We start from the raw sequence: 15127 nt of genomic DNA, 5'->3' as shown, positions 1-15127 counted from the left end.
AAAATAATACACTGATTTACCATATTTTAATAATTTTCCTGTTACTGCAAATTGCTAGCAAAGGCATATTTTATGCACAACAACCAAGGTGGTCATTTACAGCCACTCCTTCACTTCTGAACATCATAACCCCCTACACAGATCGAGGATAAGCTTGTGCATTCAACCATGATTTCCATCCAAATTCAAGACGACTAACAATTTCAAGACTGGACAATTGCATCACCTCATCTTAATTCTGCTAATACATACAGTATTAAACTGACTGACTAGTTGATGTTTCTCCTGCCCAACCAAAGCATCAAGAGGCAGGGGCAAATTGCTAAAAAAAAAAAATGATGTAAGCTAGACAGCATTGAATAACCATAACAATTTAAAAAAAAGATCTATTATGCATGAGAATTACAACGGGCTTTAAATCGTGTGTCTAACCAAGTGATTTGGTCATTAACTACTCAACAGAAAACTAATTGGGAACCTAAATTAAACTAAAAATAACAGTTCTTTCAATACAGTAAATTATAGATGAAATCACAATATATTACAATGAAAATTACAACACATTGTTGGCCAATGAAACTTCCAGGGATGTCCACCAAAGACAGGAATATAGCTCATGGTTTCACAAGATGGTTAAGATGCCTGAGATTGACAATACATCCCTTTATTATTTCAGAAAACCCACAACTGGAATGCAGCTTGTATGGCTTTTTGGTGGTGGAAAGTGTTCTCTTATTCATTTAAGGCACAGGAAAGGAATGACCTGACAGGGTTTTGGAAAAAAGTAAAGAAAAAATAGAAAAGAAAATTAAATGAAAATTAAAAAATGAAGAACAAGAAGAAGTCACAACAACTCCAAGACAGTGACTCGTTGTCCTTGGCTTAGCTTTGTGCAACTTAAGAAGACTGAGAATGTTGAGTGAGGGATACTGGAACGTCAGTTAACAGAAAGGGAGGCGGCTGCTGGACGGATACCGCGTGGAATGGACTCATTGTGACATCACAAGTGTCATCGTCTACATGCCCATCCGAATGCTCTGGATAATCTGGAAGATAGCTGTGGAAAGAGAGAATTTAAAAAAAAGTCAAACTCTAGCTATTATTTATTTTTAGTCACCTTAGTCAGGTGGCTGACTATAAACTCAAAGTAGCCCATGGACCAGGAGAACCTGTAATCCATGGTTCGGGCTTGTTTAAATAGCCATTACTTGCTTCAGCTAACTTCAGCCACAGGCGAACAAAAAAACAATGGGAGTGATGGGGGCACTATTATCCCCAAGCTACCATGCCAAGACGCCGGCCCGCTCATTGGGAGCAATTTGGGGTTCACTGGAGTTCGAACCGACGATCTGCAACCATTAGACGCCGGCTCTCCCTCCGGCGCCACAACCACCCAGACTTATCTTGCCTTATTTGTCTTCGTGCTGCAATGTCAAGGAACCGAAGCCTAAGTAAGTAATGTGACGTAACAATAAAACTTGAACTTAAATTAGACAATTCAAACTGCATGGCCGAGTCAAATGAACATTTCTGACTTGGTAGTTACTTAAAGGTGATTTGACCAAAAATACTGAACGTTGTCTAATTGCCTCCATCACTTCCATTGTTTTTTGGTTAGCCAAATCACCTTAAAAGTAGTTGGCTGTTAGATGTGGCTATTTAAACAACTCAGATCCTGGCTCATGGCCTACTTTCAGTCTAAGGAACCATCTGACTATGAGGAAAAGAAAATACCCTGGCGTATTCCATAAAACTGTTTGTCTTTACGTTTTCCACTGTAAAATAACACAGTGTGTTGCAAAAATCTTCTTTCAAATGTCCCAATCTTTTTAGAAACATTTTACAATGTGCGGGGTGTAATCACATTTCAAGCCTCCGACATATTCATGGTTGGCAGGACAACAAGACATAATGCTGATGTCATTATGATGTCATAATACTATCAAGGAGATAGATCATCTGTATGAATATATTTATGTATCCAAAATATATATGCATATTTTTCATTTATTCATCTGTAAGATGTTAGCTGATGCTTGCAGATGACATATTGTTGATTGCATCTGTAATCTCATATCATTCAAGTCAAAATGTTTTACTCATTTGTGCTAAATTTACCAATTGCGATAACATTAAATAATGTTCTGAATTAAATAATTAATGTTAAAACATTATTTAATGCATGCAAGTAAACACTTGGAAGTAAGCCATCTATGGCTGCAACTAACGATTATTTAGTTGTCAATTAATGTGTTGTTGATTATTTTAACGATTAATTTACACAAAGAATATTTTAGAATGAAATTGTATGTATTGATAATAGTTCACATTCATTCAATTAATGCCTGTAAATGCTGTGGATACATGCTATACAGGTACAGGTGAGTACAGGAATAAATAATAAAATAAAATCTATTTTACTTAATATACTTTATTGTCTTAACATGACATTAACATGACATTATCATAGCATGAATTGTATCTATACCCAGCGAAATGCTGAAAGAATCAAATGTATTATTGGTTGGAGTTGCACTTTTGGATTTTTTAAAAGAAGCATATTACAGATTACTTGAGGATGCGTGTAGGATGAGTTTTGATCAACTGTGCAGGACACGCATTGTTTACTGCATACCATAGAGAGAGTAGACTATGATTGTAGAGATGCATGGAGGTAAAAAAAACAGCTATCATTTTATAGGACTTCGGTAGTCTTTTTAAAAATATATATATATTCTGCAAGCATACACTGTCATTGAATGTAGCCCTTTCAACATGTCAGAACAATTTTGCTGTTATCACAGTGCTTGGCTCCAGAATTTTTTGGCTCCAGAATTATTATTTTTTTGTGAATGGTAGTTGTACTGCTGTGGTATGCCTTTTGTGATTTGCACAGTGAAAAAAGCACCATATTATTTGGTTTTTCTGCTTAATGTATTGAACCCTCCTTTGCACACAACCGGATTTGCCTCTGCCAACTTCAAAACAAAACGATGTGTCAGTGAGTCATAAATATGCAGACCGACAAATGTACATAATCTATATCATCGGTCGACTAATCGTTGCGGCCCTAATGCCACCATCAGTTAGGCTAAGTTTTGCCTTCGATACCTCTTAAAACCACAAAGATAGAGGCCCCCCCCCCCCCTCATAATACTGACAAGACCAGCACATGTGAGGTTGCATTTGGTCACATGCAGTCCACGACCAAAACAAGTTTGACACCCCTGCCCTAGGGCATAATACAGCCACTCCGTCGATCTCAGACCACTGTAACCTTAGCTTCTAGTCAGAAAACCAGATGCTGATTTCGAAAAAAAAAAATGTCAACAGTATTCATCTTCATGTATGATTTCAAAATATTGAATTCGAAAAAAATCACACGTGTGCATAATGGATGTTTGTTAACGTTCATTATGAATTGCAAACAAAATCAAGTTGTTTCTCTCAACTCGACATACATACACCTGTTGGAATGTGAACACCTGCGCAGTAGCTACACCCCATACAAAATAAAACAACATTCTGCATGCTGACGCTCACTGTTCTCTCTCAGGCGAAGTTGAGATGATTCTACCTTAGGCAACATTTTAGATGATTGAGTCCCCCTATATTTCTGAATTCCAAATCTACCCTTATGTCCCCCATAGAAATATATATTATAAATTAACATTCCATACTAGAGCCTACCCTACACTTAGCTTTAAAAAAAAAACGCCTAGGGTTCAATCATTCCATCTGACTGTATACTTTAATGATATTAGATTATTGATGATATTATTATGATATGATATTATTATTATTATGATATGATATTATTGTGATATTATTATTATGATTATTAATGCTATTAGATGATTATACTTTAATGATATACGTTTTTGTTTAGTAAACATTCGACTAGGCTACTAAAATGTAGATGTAGACTCACCTGATCCACAAACAACGAAGATGAACAGCGCCAGAAGCCAGGGACCCACAGCCACTTTGTCATCCTGAGGGGTTCTCTGTGTCAAAGACAAGCACACAAGTACAGTAATTAATTAATTTTTGATTTTTGCCATTTAGCAGACGCTTTTAATCCAAAGCGATTTACAATTACAAATTTCAGGGACATTCCCCCTGGAGTAACTGAGGGCTACGTGCCTTGCTCAAGGGCACACTAGTAGTGGTGTGGTTTCAGGTGGGATTTGAACTCACAACCTTCCGATCACAAGTCCAACTCACTAGACCACCACTACAGTACACGTCATGCTACTCTTCTACAATCGTTTTCAGGTCAAACTTTTTTTCCTACCAGCAATCTGTTCATGTAAATTGGCTGTAAATCTCTAAACGAAGCAGATCAAATCAACTTCTGATTCAGTCACAACAAGGTGGAAATGGTATAAAGGGGTTGAACAAACTTCTAAACAAGTTTAAGTTTAACAGGAAAATGATCAAATCAAAAATCTCACCGTGGATTTGGCTACGTTGCCCCTTTGCGTGATATTCTTGCTGTGTTTCTCGTTGGCCATGCGAATCCTCTGTTTGGCGACCATCTTCACTTAGCCAAAATCACTAGCCTTAGCGATTGTCTTATTGATGAAATGTTAGTAATTTAGGATTAACCAGTGTACGATCAGCTGCTCTCGGTTTCGAAAGATTCAGAAGGGAGATTCACCACCAGACAGGCAAATGTATGTCTACGTTTACAAACCCGAACCCAGGAAGGCCACATCTCCAACTAGCCAATAGGCGTTAGGGATCACATCTCCAACTAGCCAATAGGCGTATAGGGATTCACACCGGAAGCTTTAAAATTCCATCAATGTGAGGCCACGCCCCCTCTACTCGGATACGGAAGTCGAGTTTCCCCTATGCATTGTGACGTCACCCCACTACAATATCTTATATCTGTTGACCACTTTCCACATTCGCTGTACATTTTATATTTAAATAAACGTGTTCATGGGCTTGGGATGTCATTATCTAAAATACGTATCTTCTATCACAAACATTATTGTTAAAAGACAATTGTTGTACACTGGAAAACCACATCTGCGTTCTTCTCTGAACGACAAAAACGGAACTTCCAGTTTTCGTTTTTATTCACACCAGCACATTTTCCCATTTTTTCGCACCAGAAACCTACTACACAAGTTCCATGTATATATGACATATTTTTAAACAATATATTGAAATGCTGAAACATCCTAAGGATGTTTAAAAGTAATTCAAACGTGTAATAATAATAATAATATCTGTACACTAACATATTTTCTATAATTGACATGTATTGTAATTCCCGATCATGCTTGACTTATATGGAGGACCAAGTCTGTCAAAATTAACAATAAATATATAGACACATAAATGAATGTATGAACAAATAAATGAATGAATACACACAGTATAACGAAATACATTTCTATATTTATTTATTCTTTTCCACATTGTTTCTACTTAATTGTAATGCTATTGTGTTGTAAAATCAACAGATTTACGTCAACGTCAACGTCAGATTTACTTACGTCAACGTCAAAACCCCGTAACTTCCGGGTAAAGGTGGTAGCTGTCATCCTTGGCTGTAAACTCGGTGAACGTCAAGCTGCTTTCTCCTTTTACTAAACACCCATCACAACAATCCTATGATCATCCGTCTGTCCTGCTCCAGAAACACCAACACCTTGTCTCCTGTAAGACAATTGGCTTTACATTGGAGTAGCTTAGCTGTATGTTGATTGTCAAGTGCGATTTGGCCTCCTTGCTACAAGCTGCTAGCGACGTCATCCCAGTGTAACACTGCAGAGGCCAGGCAGCGCAGGAGAAAGGTGAGAGCACCGTGTTGTTGTTTTTGTTATGGCTCTTTCTCACTAACCTATGTGCTGCTAGTTTTATGGTAGAGAGAAACGTTGGACCAGGTGCATCAGTTCACCGTAACAGGTTTCGTTATTGCTAAAGTTAACTAACTGCATACTTTATGACAAGTATGACAAGGTTGGCTGGCCCTCTCTCTCTCTGACGCGCAGTTACCACTGGAACTTGTTCGTTTTTAAGGCCATCTGTGTGGCAAGCTTCCTCCTTATATCTCATCTTTATTGGACTGGAGTCTTGCTACTTATGTGACCAGATCTAATAGTTGGCTTTCTTTTCGGGTTCCGTATGCGCGTTCAGACCCTAACCCTAACCCTACTGGGTAAAACAGCCTTTTTTATTGATGCCCCTAATAATACATGGAACACTCTGCAGCAAACTGTCCGGTTGGAGGTCCTCCCCTCTACCTCTGCCTTTAAACTCCTGATGCAAAAACTGTATTCTAATAATTGCAATTGTTTTTAGTTTTTTCTTTTTTCCCCCCTTTAATCCTGTCTTGCTCACTGTTCTATTGTACACTCGACGTCACTGTAAACGAGGGTGTGACCTCAGTGCCTATCGAGTTTTTAAATAAAGGTTTGAAATGAAAAAATGAAACTCGTTTTAACCCTACAATTATTATATCATAGCAGACATAGGAACCGTGCATAGTTCTGGCTACAGGCTACAAGTTAGCAGGACAGCTGCTGCCCTCCGAGGTCACTGTCAGCTCAACTAAATACATCGCGCTTGTCATGTGAAACCGACGCACGCACTTGTCTGTGACAATGTCTCTGCAGATGTGACAGGAGATTATAGGTTATCTAGTCGTTAATAATGTAATTATTAACATGCATATCATGCATAGCTGAAATGTAGCTATGCATGATCTCCCAAAAGCGGAACTATTTCCAGTCTGCGTAACATTTGCCACCTGACACAGTCACACACACACACACACACACACACACACACACGGTTATGTGAACGTCGTGTTTTAGCTGTTGCAGCTCGCCAGCAGCACTTAAATATATGACTTTGCAAAATCCCCTTGGCTTGGTCGCTCTAGAATCTAAATAATTCCCATTAGCAACCACTTTTAGACATGTTGACATGTCAAGTAAATCTTCTACTACACAACTGCGCCAGCTGTCTTAAGCTCCAACTTGCAACCCTACCTAACCTACTTCTTTTCCGGTGGCTTATTATATCCAGAGAGACGAAAACATCAAAACAAGGTGCGCTGGTTGCGCAAGAGGCCCCCACACCCAACCACGGATCTATACTAGTGGTCCCACCCCCGTGACATGTATAAAGAAAGACCATATCATAATAAAGACCATCAACTTGACAGTCGGTCAAACAAATTCAACTATCTTTTTTTAGGGCTGCCTACTGCTGCCTTTTGTGTAGAAGCCAGGAATGTCCGGAATGGGGCGGGGCAGAGGTCCGAGCGAGGGCAGAAGTTTATCTCGATTAACACGTTAAGAACTACTAACGAGTTTTGACTTGGGGGGTATGTCTGTGAAGATGATTTATAGGTCGATGAATATGTCACTGAGAGGATGTAAGCCTATAATGTAACAGACTCCTCTGGCAGACCACCCAAACTTTCTGCCTCCTCCTCTATCCTGCCAAGTGTGCCGACGGTCAAGAAAGAGTGCCGCCTCATAGTTGATGAAGAGACATATTGGAAATGAATAGAAAAATGGCAATATGTAGGCTACATCTTTCTATATTTTATCCTTTGCCCCTCCCAGCCTCAGGATGGAAGCCCACAGTTCAAGCCGGTTGCCCTCTCGGAAGAGGAAGAGAGACGGATCGAACGGAGAAACAGAGGAGGGAGAGCAGCCAGGAAAAGTCCCAAGATGCACTGTAGTGAGTGATAAGAAGGTGTGCGTGACGTGTGCATGCATGCATGCGAAGGTTTTGGTGTGATTTCTTTATGTTTGTGGGTGGAGAAAGTGAGGGGAGAAGTCTTGTATACTAATCCTAGAGTTGTTGAGTGTAAGTTTATTGCACACAGGCAAAACAGAAATCTTTCTTTGTGCACTAGGGTTTGAAAAATCCAGCCCCGTTTGCAGATGAGCTGGAGTCAGTAGACACTCCGTACCTGCGAGTCAGTATGGACGAGGCAAAGAGGGGAACCCCATGTGAGTGTCACATACATACATACACACACACACACACACACACACACAGACTCACCCAAACTAACACAGATGTGCTCCCACACACGTTTGCACTTACTTATTCAAACACACGTCATCACTCATTCAGGTAGCTTTTTTGGTAAAGGGATAATTCTCCTTTTGTTGTCTGTTGACCAGTAGTGACACCATATACTATTAGCATAGCGTTGGCTAGCAGTTTTACATACATGGATTTTCAATCTAGGACAACAGCATTGTCTGCATTCATTACAAACCTAAATCTACTCATATTGTCATAAAATAGGATATTAAACAGATGCACCATTCTGAAGCTGTGTAGTATACTTATTTTCCAATATTTTTGCAAATTGGTGATATATTTGGAATAAACTGGCATTATTTCCTACCTATATTTGTTCAAATAATTATGATTTCTGAGTAAAACTAATCCCTTAACATAAGTGCACTCATATCCCAAATGTAGAGATCTGATTGGCTTTTATCAGAATGCCCCTCCTCTTTTGCTCCTCCCACAGCTGATAGGCCAGTCAGGGTGTACGCAGACGGGATCTTTGACGTGTTTCACTCAGGCCACGCCCGTGCCCTCATGCAGGCTAAGGGACTTTTCCCCAACACACACCTCATCGTGGGCGGTAAGTGTCTGTTCAAGTCTGTGTTTTCATTGTGGGAAGGTGGGAATACTAGCGTCGCATAGAATAATTTATAATTATAGAATAGAATACATAGAATAGAATACATAGAATAGAATAGTTTATAATTCAAGGGACATAGAAACACATAGATAGAAATATTGGTTCTTCTTTCGTGGAATTTAGCATACAAATGACCAGGTGAATGAATCCAGGTGTGTTCATTTCCTCTGTGCCTGTGTGTGTCTTCCTCTCTCATCGCAGTGTGCAGTGACGACCTGACACACCAGTTCAAGGGGTTCACGGTCATGAACGAGGACGAACGCTACGACGCGGTTAGCCACTGCCGCTACGTGGACGAGGTTGTCAGGAACGCACCCTGGACGCTCTCGCCCGAGTTCCTCGCCACGCACCGAGTGAGTGAAAGAGGGAGAGAGATTCAGGGAGGGGGTAGATGAAATACAGAGGTTCAGAGGTCAGATAACTGTGTTCAAGCGGTTTGTGTATTTTGTCTGTGTGTATTGTGTGTGTATGTATTAGGGGGGGGGACAAAATATCGATACGGCGATTATCGTATCGTGGCCTCTTGCGATACAATTATCGATTCACATCGTCAAATATCGATATTTTTTTAAAATATTATTTTGGGGGGGGGAAACAAGATCGTTGTACCATGTGAAGAGAAACAACTCCATAACATGATGCTTCCACCTCTGAACTTCACTGTTCTTGATGCTTCCACCTCCGAACTTCATTGTGTGTGTAATGTCATTGGTCGTTGACCCCTGACCCCTCCAGATCGACTTTGTTGCCCACGACGACATCCCATACTCCTCAGCAGGCAGTGACGACGTCTACCAGCACATCAAGGAGGCCGGTGGGTACCATGACAACCAGGAATGCCAACTTTTTTTTTTTACTCAATGTGTTTTTTATTTAGTTTTCAGAGACATTACGCAACAGACATAAGCACACAGACAAAACTGCGAAAACAAGAACAAAACAAAACAAAAACAGAAACAAAAATAATAATAAATAACAGTTCACAGAGTACTTCTCATATATAATACAAAGCCATTTTTAAGAAGTAAGAGGCATTGTTAGACGTTCCACGTAAGAAATGAAAGGCTGCCACACCACACTGCACTAAACCTCCCAGTTGATCCCTGCAATGTGTATCTCATCTTTTCCACCTTGAGAAAGAACATGACATCACGAATCCACCTGCCAAACCAGGGAGGACGATCATTCTTCCAATTCAAAAGTATAAGACGTCTTGCTGAAAGAGAGGAGTAGACCGGAATGCCAACCTTGAATATCCTGGAACTGTGTATCCATCACGGTTGACCCCTGACCCTTTCCCCTTTGACCTTTGTGTCTAAAGGCATGTTTGCGCCCACCCAGCGGACAGAGGGCATCTCCACCTCTGACATCATCACACGCATCGTACGTGACTACGACTTGTACGTGAGGCGCAACCTGCAACGTGGCTACACTGCCAAGGAGCTCAACGTCAGCTTCATCAATGTGCGTTACTATTATTATTATTATTATTATTATTACTATTATTACTATAAGCAAATGTATAGATGGTAGTTGTATAGTATTTATAGAAAGTGGACAGCATTCCCAATGAATAACATTCCAATCATAGTACATTTGTTGCAATGGACCTGTTGCTAAGCCACGCCCCCAAAATAGAAATTGTCCAATCATATCACAGCAAAAGTCACTACAGGCAGTCACTACAGGCACTTGGACAAACAACTCGCTAATATCTGATGGTGAAAAGCTTCTAGACGAAATATTCTTGTCATCTTTTAAAAAAAAACATGTCTAATACTTGCTGTGGTAAATCAGAAATCAGAAATTTGCCAACTCCCGCCATTGTAAGTCATTGAATGTCATTCAGTCACGGTCGGTCAGTCAGTCACTGTCAGTGAAGCGTTGTTTATTTGTCTGTCCGAGTTTTCAAAGGGGGCGTGGCTTAGCGATAGCTCCATTGCAATCGAATGAAAGGGACTATTTGGGATATGATTTATTTAGTTCAGCTTCACTTCCTCTGGGCTCTGTAAGACGTGTCCCTGTACTGCCCCCTGTCTGTTAGGAGAAGAAGTACCACTTGCAGGAGCGTGTGGACAAGGTGAAGAGGAAAGTGCGTGACGTGGAGGAGAAGAGTAAAGAGTTTGTGCAGAAGGTGGAAGAGAAGAGCATCGACCTCATCCAGAAATGGGAGGAGAAATCCAGAGAGTTCATCGGCAACTTCTTGCAGATGTTTGGCCCGGAGGGAGCACTCGTGAGTACCGTTATGTGATTCTATCTCTGTGTACACCGTGCATATCAGTTATCTGTTAGTGTGTCTCTCTGAATATGTGTGTTGACATGAATTCCAATGAAGTACAAATTAATCTGCAGATTTTAAAAGCAATCTTCATAATACCAATTAACTGAATAATTGATTATTCCCTTTGTCACTCTCTCTCCTTTGCCACTTCTCCAACAATCTTCAACAATCTATTACATACCTTAGATATTGTCTGTTGACCAGTAGTGACACCATATACTATTAGCATAGCGTTGGCTAGCAGTTTTACATACATGGATTCTCAATCTAGGACAACAGCATTGTCTGCATTACAAACCTAAATCTACTCATATTGTCATAAAATAGAATATTAAACAGATGCACCATTCTGAAGCTGTGTAGTATACTTTTTTTCCCTAAGTGTGACCTCAATATTTTTGCAAATTGGTGATATATTTGGAATAAACTGACTATTGTTTTCCCTCCCCACTTCCGTCTTCTCCCCTCTAGAAGCACATGTTGAAGGAAGGCAGGGGCCGGATGCTCCAGGCCATCAGCCCGAGACACAGCCCCAACAGCAGCCCCACGCGCGAGCGCTCCCCCTCGCCCACCTTCCGCCTGCCCTTCTTCAACAAGACCTCCCCCCCTCCCTCCCCCCCGCTCCATCACAGCGCCGCACGGGGATACACCATCAGCGAGGATGATGATGATGAGGATGATGAAGATTAAACGTCTTCCCGCCATGTCTGTCATGTGTCCTCAGCGTCGGAAGTGGAGCTTCTCCCAACCAAACACTTAGTTTTTTTTTTTTTTAAATCTGTAGAGCATTCTCTTTCTCTTTCTTCTCCTTCTTCTTCTCACACCCCCCTTTCTTGTCAGTTGTTGGTGTCCATTTCATGTGGAATTGGACTGTTACATATTATCATCAGCCGCCAGGAGGGGGGGCTCAAGTTCATTCTCTTTGTTTTCAACCATCATTGTTGCATTTTCAGTGCACATTATAGATGTGTATTTTTTATTTTATTAACATGGTCAGCTAAACCACTAGTCACTGTAGGCTTTGGGGTTTTGCGTACAACATTACCTTCATGTTTATTTCTTTAAACCTCCGTGTCCCGTGTTATCAGTAGTGTAGATTGATTCAGCTACGTACAGTCAGTGCCCTCCATAAGTACTGGATAGCGGAAGCATGTTGTCTTCTTTTAGCGCTACACTCCCGGCAGCTTGGGTTTGAAATCAAATGATTACTATAGGATCAAAGTAGAGACTCTCCGCTTTAATTCAACAGGTTTTTTTCTGATTGGGTTGACCATTTAGAAAGTACAATTTTTTTTTCTCATGGCATGTATTGGGAGAAAAAAAAAATATGTCCAAATAAAGCACTAATGTTTAGTATTTGGTCAATAATCCTTTGCATGCAATACCAGATGCTGGGTATATTCTCTGGTCATGCCCTCCCAGGTCTGTACTGCAGACATATAATATTAAATTGTTTGTTTTGAGGTCTTATCTTCAGAAAATAAAATGCATGTTCAATTGGATTTAAATCGGAATATTGACAACAAACTGTCGAAAGTATTGATCTCAAAGAAAACAAAATGCTTCCTCTTTCCAATATCTATGGAGGGCCCTGTACTGTACATGCTTCAACTCCAAATGAATGGAAAAGATCGACAATCGGTGTGGGACATGTCCTCGTGTTGACATAAGACTTAAGTTTGAGGTCTAAAAGCATCTAAAACTGATGTAGGAGTGTAATGTCCCTTCCATCTTCTGTTCACATTGTCACATAGTCTTCTCACTGATAGGAAAAGGTTTAGAGGATTGTATTGCCCACTTCCTTGTCAGGATGTTGATGAAGCATAAAGGGCTCTGCACACAGCGTGCGATTTCTGTTGCGCGTCAACGTTCCATTTTGAAGTTTGAATGGAAGTCTATGAGAACATCGCATCGCAATGCACACGGCCCCGCACGGCGAAAATTCGATTCCATTCATAACAACAATGGAAATTATGGAACGTTGACGCGCAACAGAAATCGCACGCTGTGTGCAGAGCCCTTAACAGTAGATTGTTTTCTGTTTACCATAGTTTAAGTTTAAGTAGAGCAGTCACTTTTTCTTCCTCTTGGGATAACCCCTATTGTGGTCTGCTAGGGGATTCAGGAGAAGTGCTTTATCCACAGTTGGATCTCTCCAATCTATAAGTTGATGATTTTCAGTTGGAAGTATCTGTTCTCGGACACCTTCTCCTGGGTTGTTTGCAATTGTTTCTTGTATAGGCGCATGTTTGCGATGTTGATGATGGTGTTGAATGATCTAGACTCAGCTTGACCTTTTTGCACAATATAATAATATTCAGTGTCAATGGTCTGACTCTAGATCAGCCTTTGGACGGTGGTTTTCAAGTAGCCTACAGCTAAGTAGCCTACTTTACGTTCAGTAGGGCAAAAACAAGAGAATACATTTACAAACCAAGTGGTAGTACCAAAGGTTTCAGATCGGAACACTCCATTTGAAAAATGCTCTCTGATTTGTATGCAATGAACAAGATCACCTGTTTGTTGTTTTTTAAATGACTTGTAATTTTTAGCCCTGTTGAATCTCACTCCTGGGGGATATTCCATCAATGTTGCTAAAGGGAAAATCCTGGATCTTCTTTTAGCAACGTTGATGGAATATCCTCCTGCTGTTGGGAATGTTGGTATACGATTAGTGTAACCCCCTTCTCTCTGACAGTTGTCAGTCAGTCAGTCATTGGGATGTGTTGGGTCAGTGGGTATGGCTAGTCTGTCTCCATGGTGACAAAGCAGAGGGCTTGTTCTATTCAGAGGAAACATGGGATTATTATTTTAGTATTGTAACTATGTTGGATTGTCTATAAAAGGGTTGATGCTGGTAGGTTTGCATCAACTTGAATGCTTTGGGATCTCCCTGAAATCAGTTTAAAACTGCTTCTTAAGTGGGGACATGTCTATAGATTGCAGTAAGAGCTTAACTCGTCACCCCAGGCTATTAGGTCACAGTACTTATTGGCGGAAGCGTCTGGGAACGAGTTGTCAATGCGATAAGACAATACCATGCACTGCATCTCCCAGGTGCATCTGTAAATGGCTCTACATTATTGTGTGAATATTGATTATTTTACTGTTTTGTTAAGGTCCTGAATTAATGTGCAGGTCAGAGAAACCAAGGAATGAAAAAAATCATGAAAAAAGGTTAACCGTTATTGTGTTTGTGTGAAATTTTGTTTAGCTGTTGATGAAGAGCAAAACATCTGTAGTAGATTTGGCTGCATCCAAACCGATTTCTAAATATATGTATACTGGCCTAATCCCATTTCACCCCTTTGGCCCTCCGTTTTGAGCGTTCATATGTAGGGTAGGGGTGTCCCAATTCTTGTTTTCACGTAGGGGTAGAGGGCCAAGTGGTACGGCTACATGGCTCTCTAAACTGGGGTTTTTAAGGACCAGACTACGAAGAGACACACTGTGTTATGAAATCCCAGAATCATGCCTTCCGAATTGTCGGCACGATAGTGGATGGAGTCAAGCAGGAAGAGAAAAAACACAAATGTAATTATTTTCTTCGTTAATAAAGATTTTAAAACATATGATAACCGTCGTATTATCTTAATTTAATGTCATTTCAATGTATTATAGACCTTTTCTTTATAAACAAGCATAACACATTTTTTCTTTTTACATATTTGAAGTGATCTGTTCGCTATCTGTTACATGTTTTAAGGTTGATTTGAGCAGGACAGTCCTGCATTTTGACATTTCCATGTTGCATTTCCTCCCTTTGATGTTTTGATGATTGTTTGTTAATGGCCATTGACATCCTGTCATTTTATAATTACTCCATTTTGGTACATTTCCCATTTGGTACAAAACATTTTGATCTTGCAAACTGAAAATGCCTACTAAATAGTATAAATATCCTGGAGATCTCAGGCCCCTCTACTGGAACCTACGATGTTAATTACTCAATCATTCTGTAACTGACAAACTTCATAACAAGGAACAGGAAGATACAAACATGAAGTACCAGGTTAACCTCACAAAGAACCAACAGCAGACAGAGTTCATACAGAGTTCATGGTGGAACATAATGGAAGTACTAAATAATGAACATCATGCAGGCACTACATGATATAGGCCTACATGTGGCAACCATACTAAAA

The 15127-nt window shown here is 40.2% G+C and overlaps 2 protein-coding genes across 3 annotated transcripts; one reads left to right on the top strand and one right to left on the bottom strand.

The window, feature by feature from the left end:
• LOC308168175 (stress-associated endoplasmic reticulum protein 1) lies at nt 1-4697 on the bottom strand. The gene is made up of 3 exons (XM_080542665.1): nt 4458-4697; nt 3932-4007; nt 1-1057 (listed from the first exon to the last, which is right to left on the bottom strand). Exons 1-3 carry the CDS (start codon nt 4539-4541, stop codon nt 1017-1019), a joined length of 201 nt encoding a protein of 66 aa, XP_080398791.1. The 5' UTR covers nt 4542-4697; the 3' UTR covers nt 1-1016.
• A 929-nt stretch (nt 4698-5626) lies between these two features.
• On the top strand, nt 5627-11741 carry pcyt1aa (phosphate cytidylyltransferase 1A, choline a). 2 transcript variants are annotated; one of them, XM_080542737.1, is made up of 9 exons: nt 5627-5813; nt 7596-7713; nt 7892-7988; nt 8525-8641; nt 8903-9054; nt 9437-9515; nt 10023-10165; nt 10746-10934; nt 11454-11741. In XM_080542737.1, exons 2-9 carry the CDS (start codon nt 7603-7605, stop codon nt 11670-11672), a joined length of 1107 nt encoding a protein of 368 aa, XP_080398863.1. In that variant the 5' UTR covers nt 5627-5813; nt 7596-7602; the 3' UTR covers nt 11673-11741. The 2 variants fall into 2 exon arrangements, with proteins under 2 accessions (XP_080398863.1, XP_080398862.1); XM_080542736.1 differs by having other exon boundaries at nt 7596-7728.
• The last annotated feature ends 3386 nt before the right edge of the window (nt 11742-15127 follow it).

This window comes from Nansenia antarctica, assembly GCF_963989245.1.
Source record: "Nansenia antarctica genome assembly, chromosome: 12".
Classification (NCBI taxonomy): domain Eukaryota; kingdom Metazoa; phylum Chordata; class Actinopteri; order Argentiniformes; family Microstomatidae; genus Nansenia; species Nansenia antarctica.
Note: the sequence above shows the minus strand (reverse complement) of the source record. Positions and strands in the feature narration are given on the sequence as shown.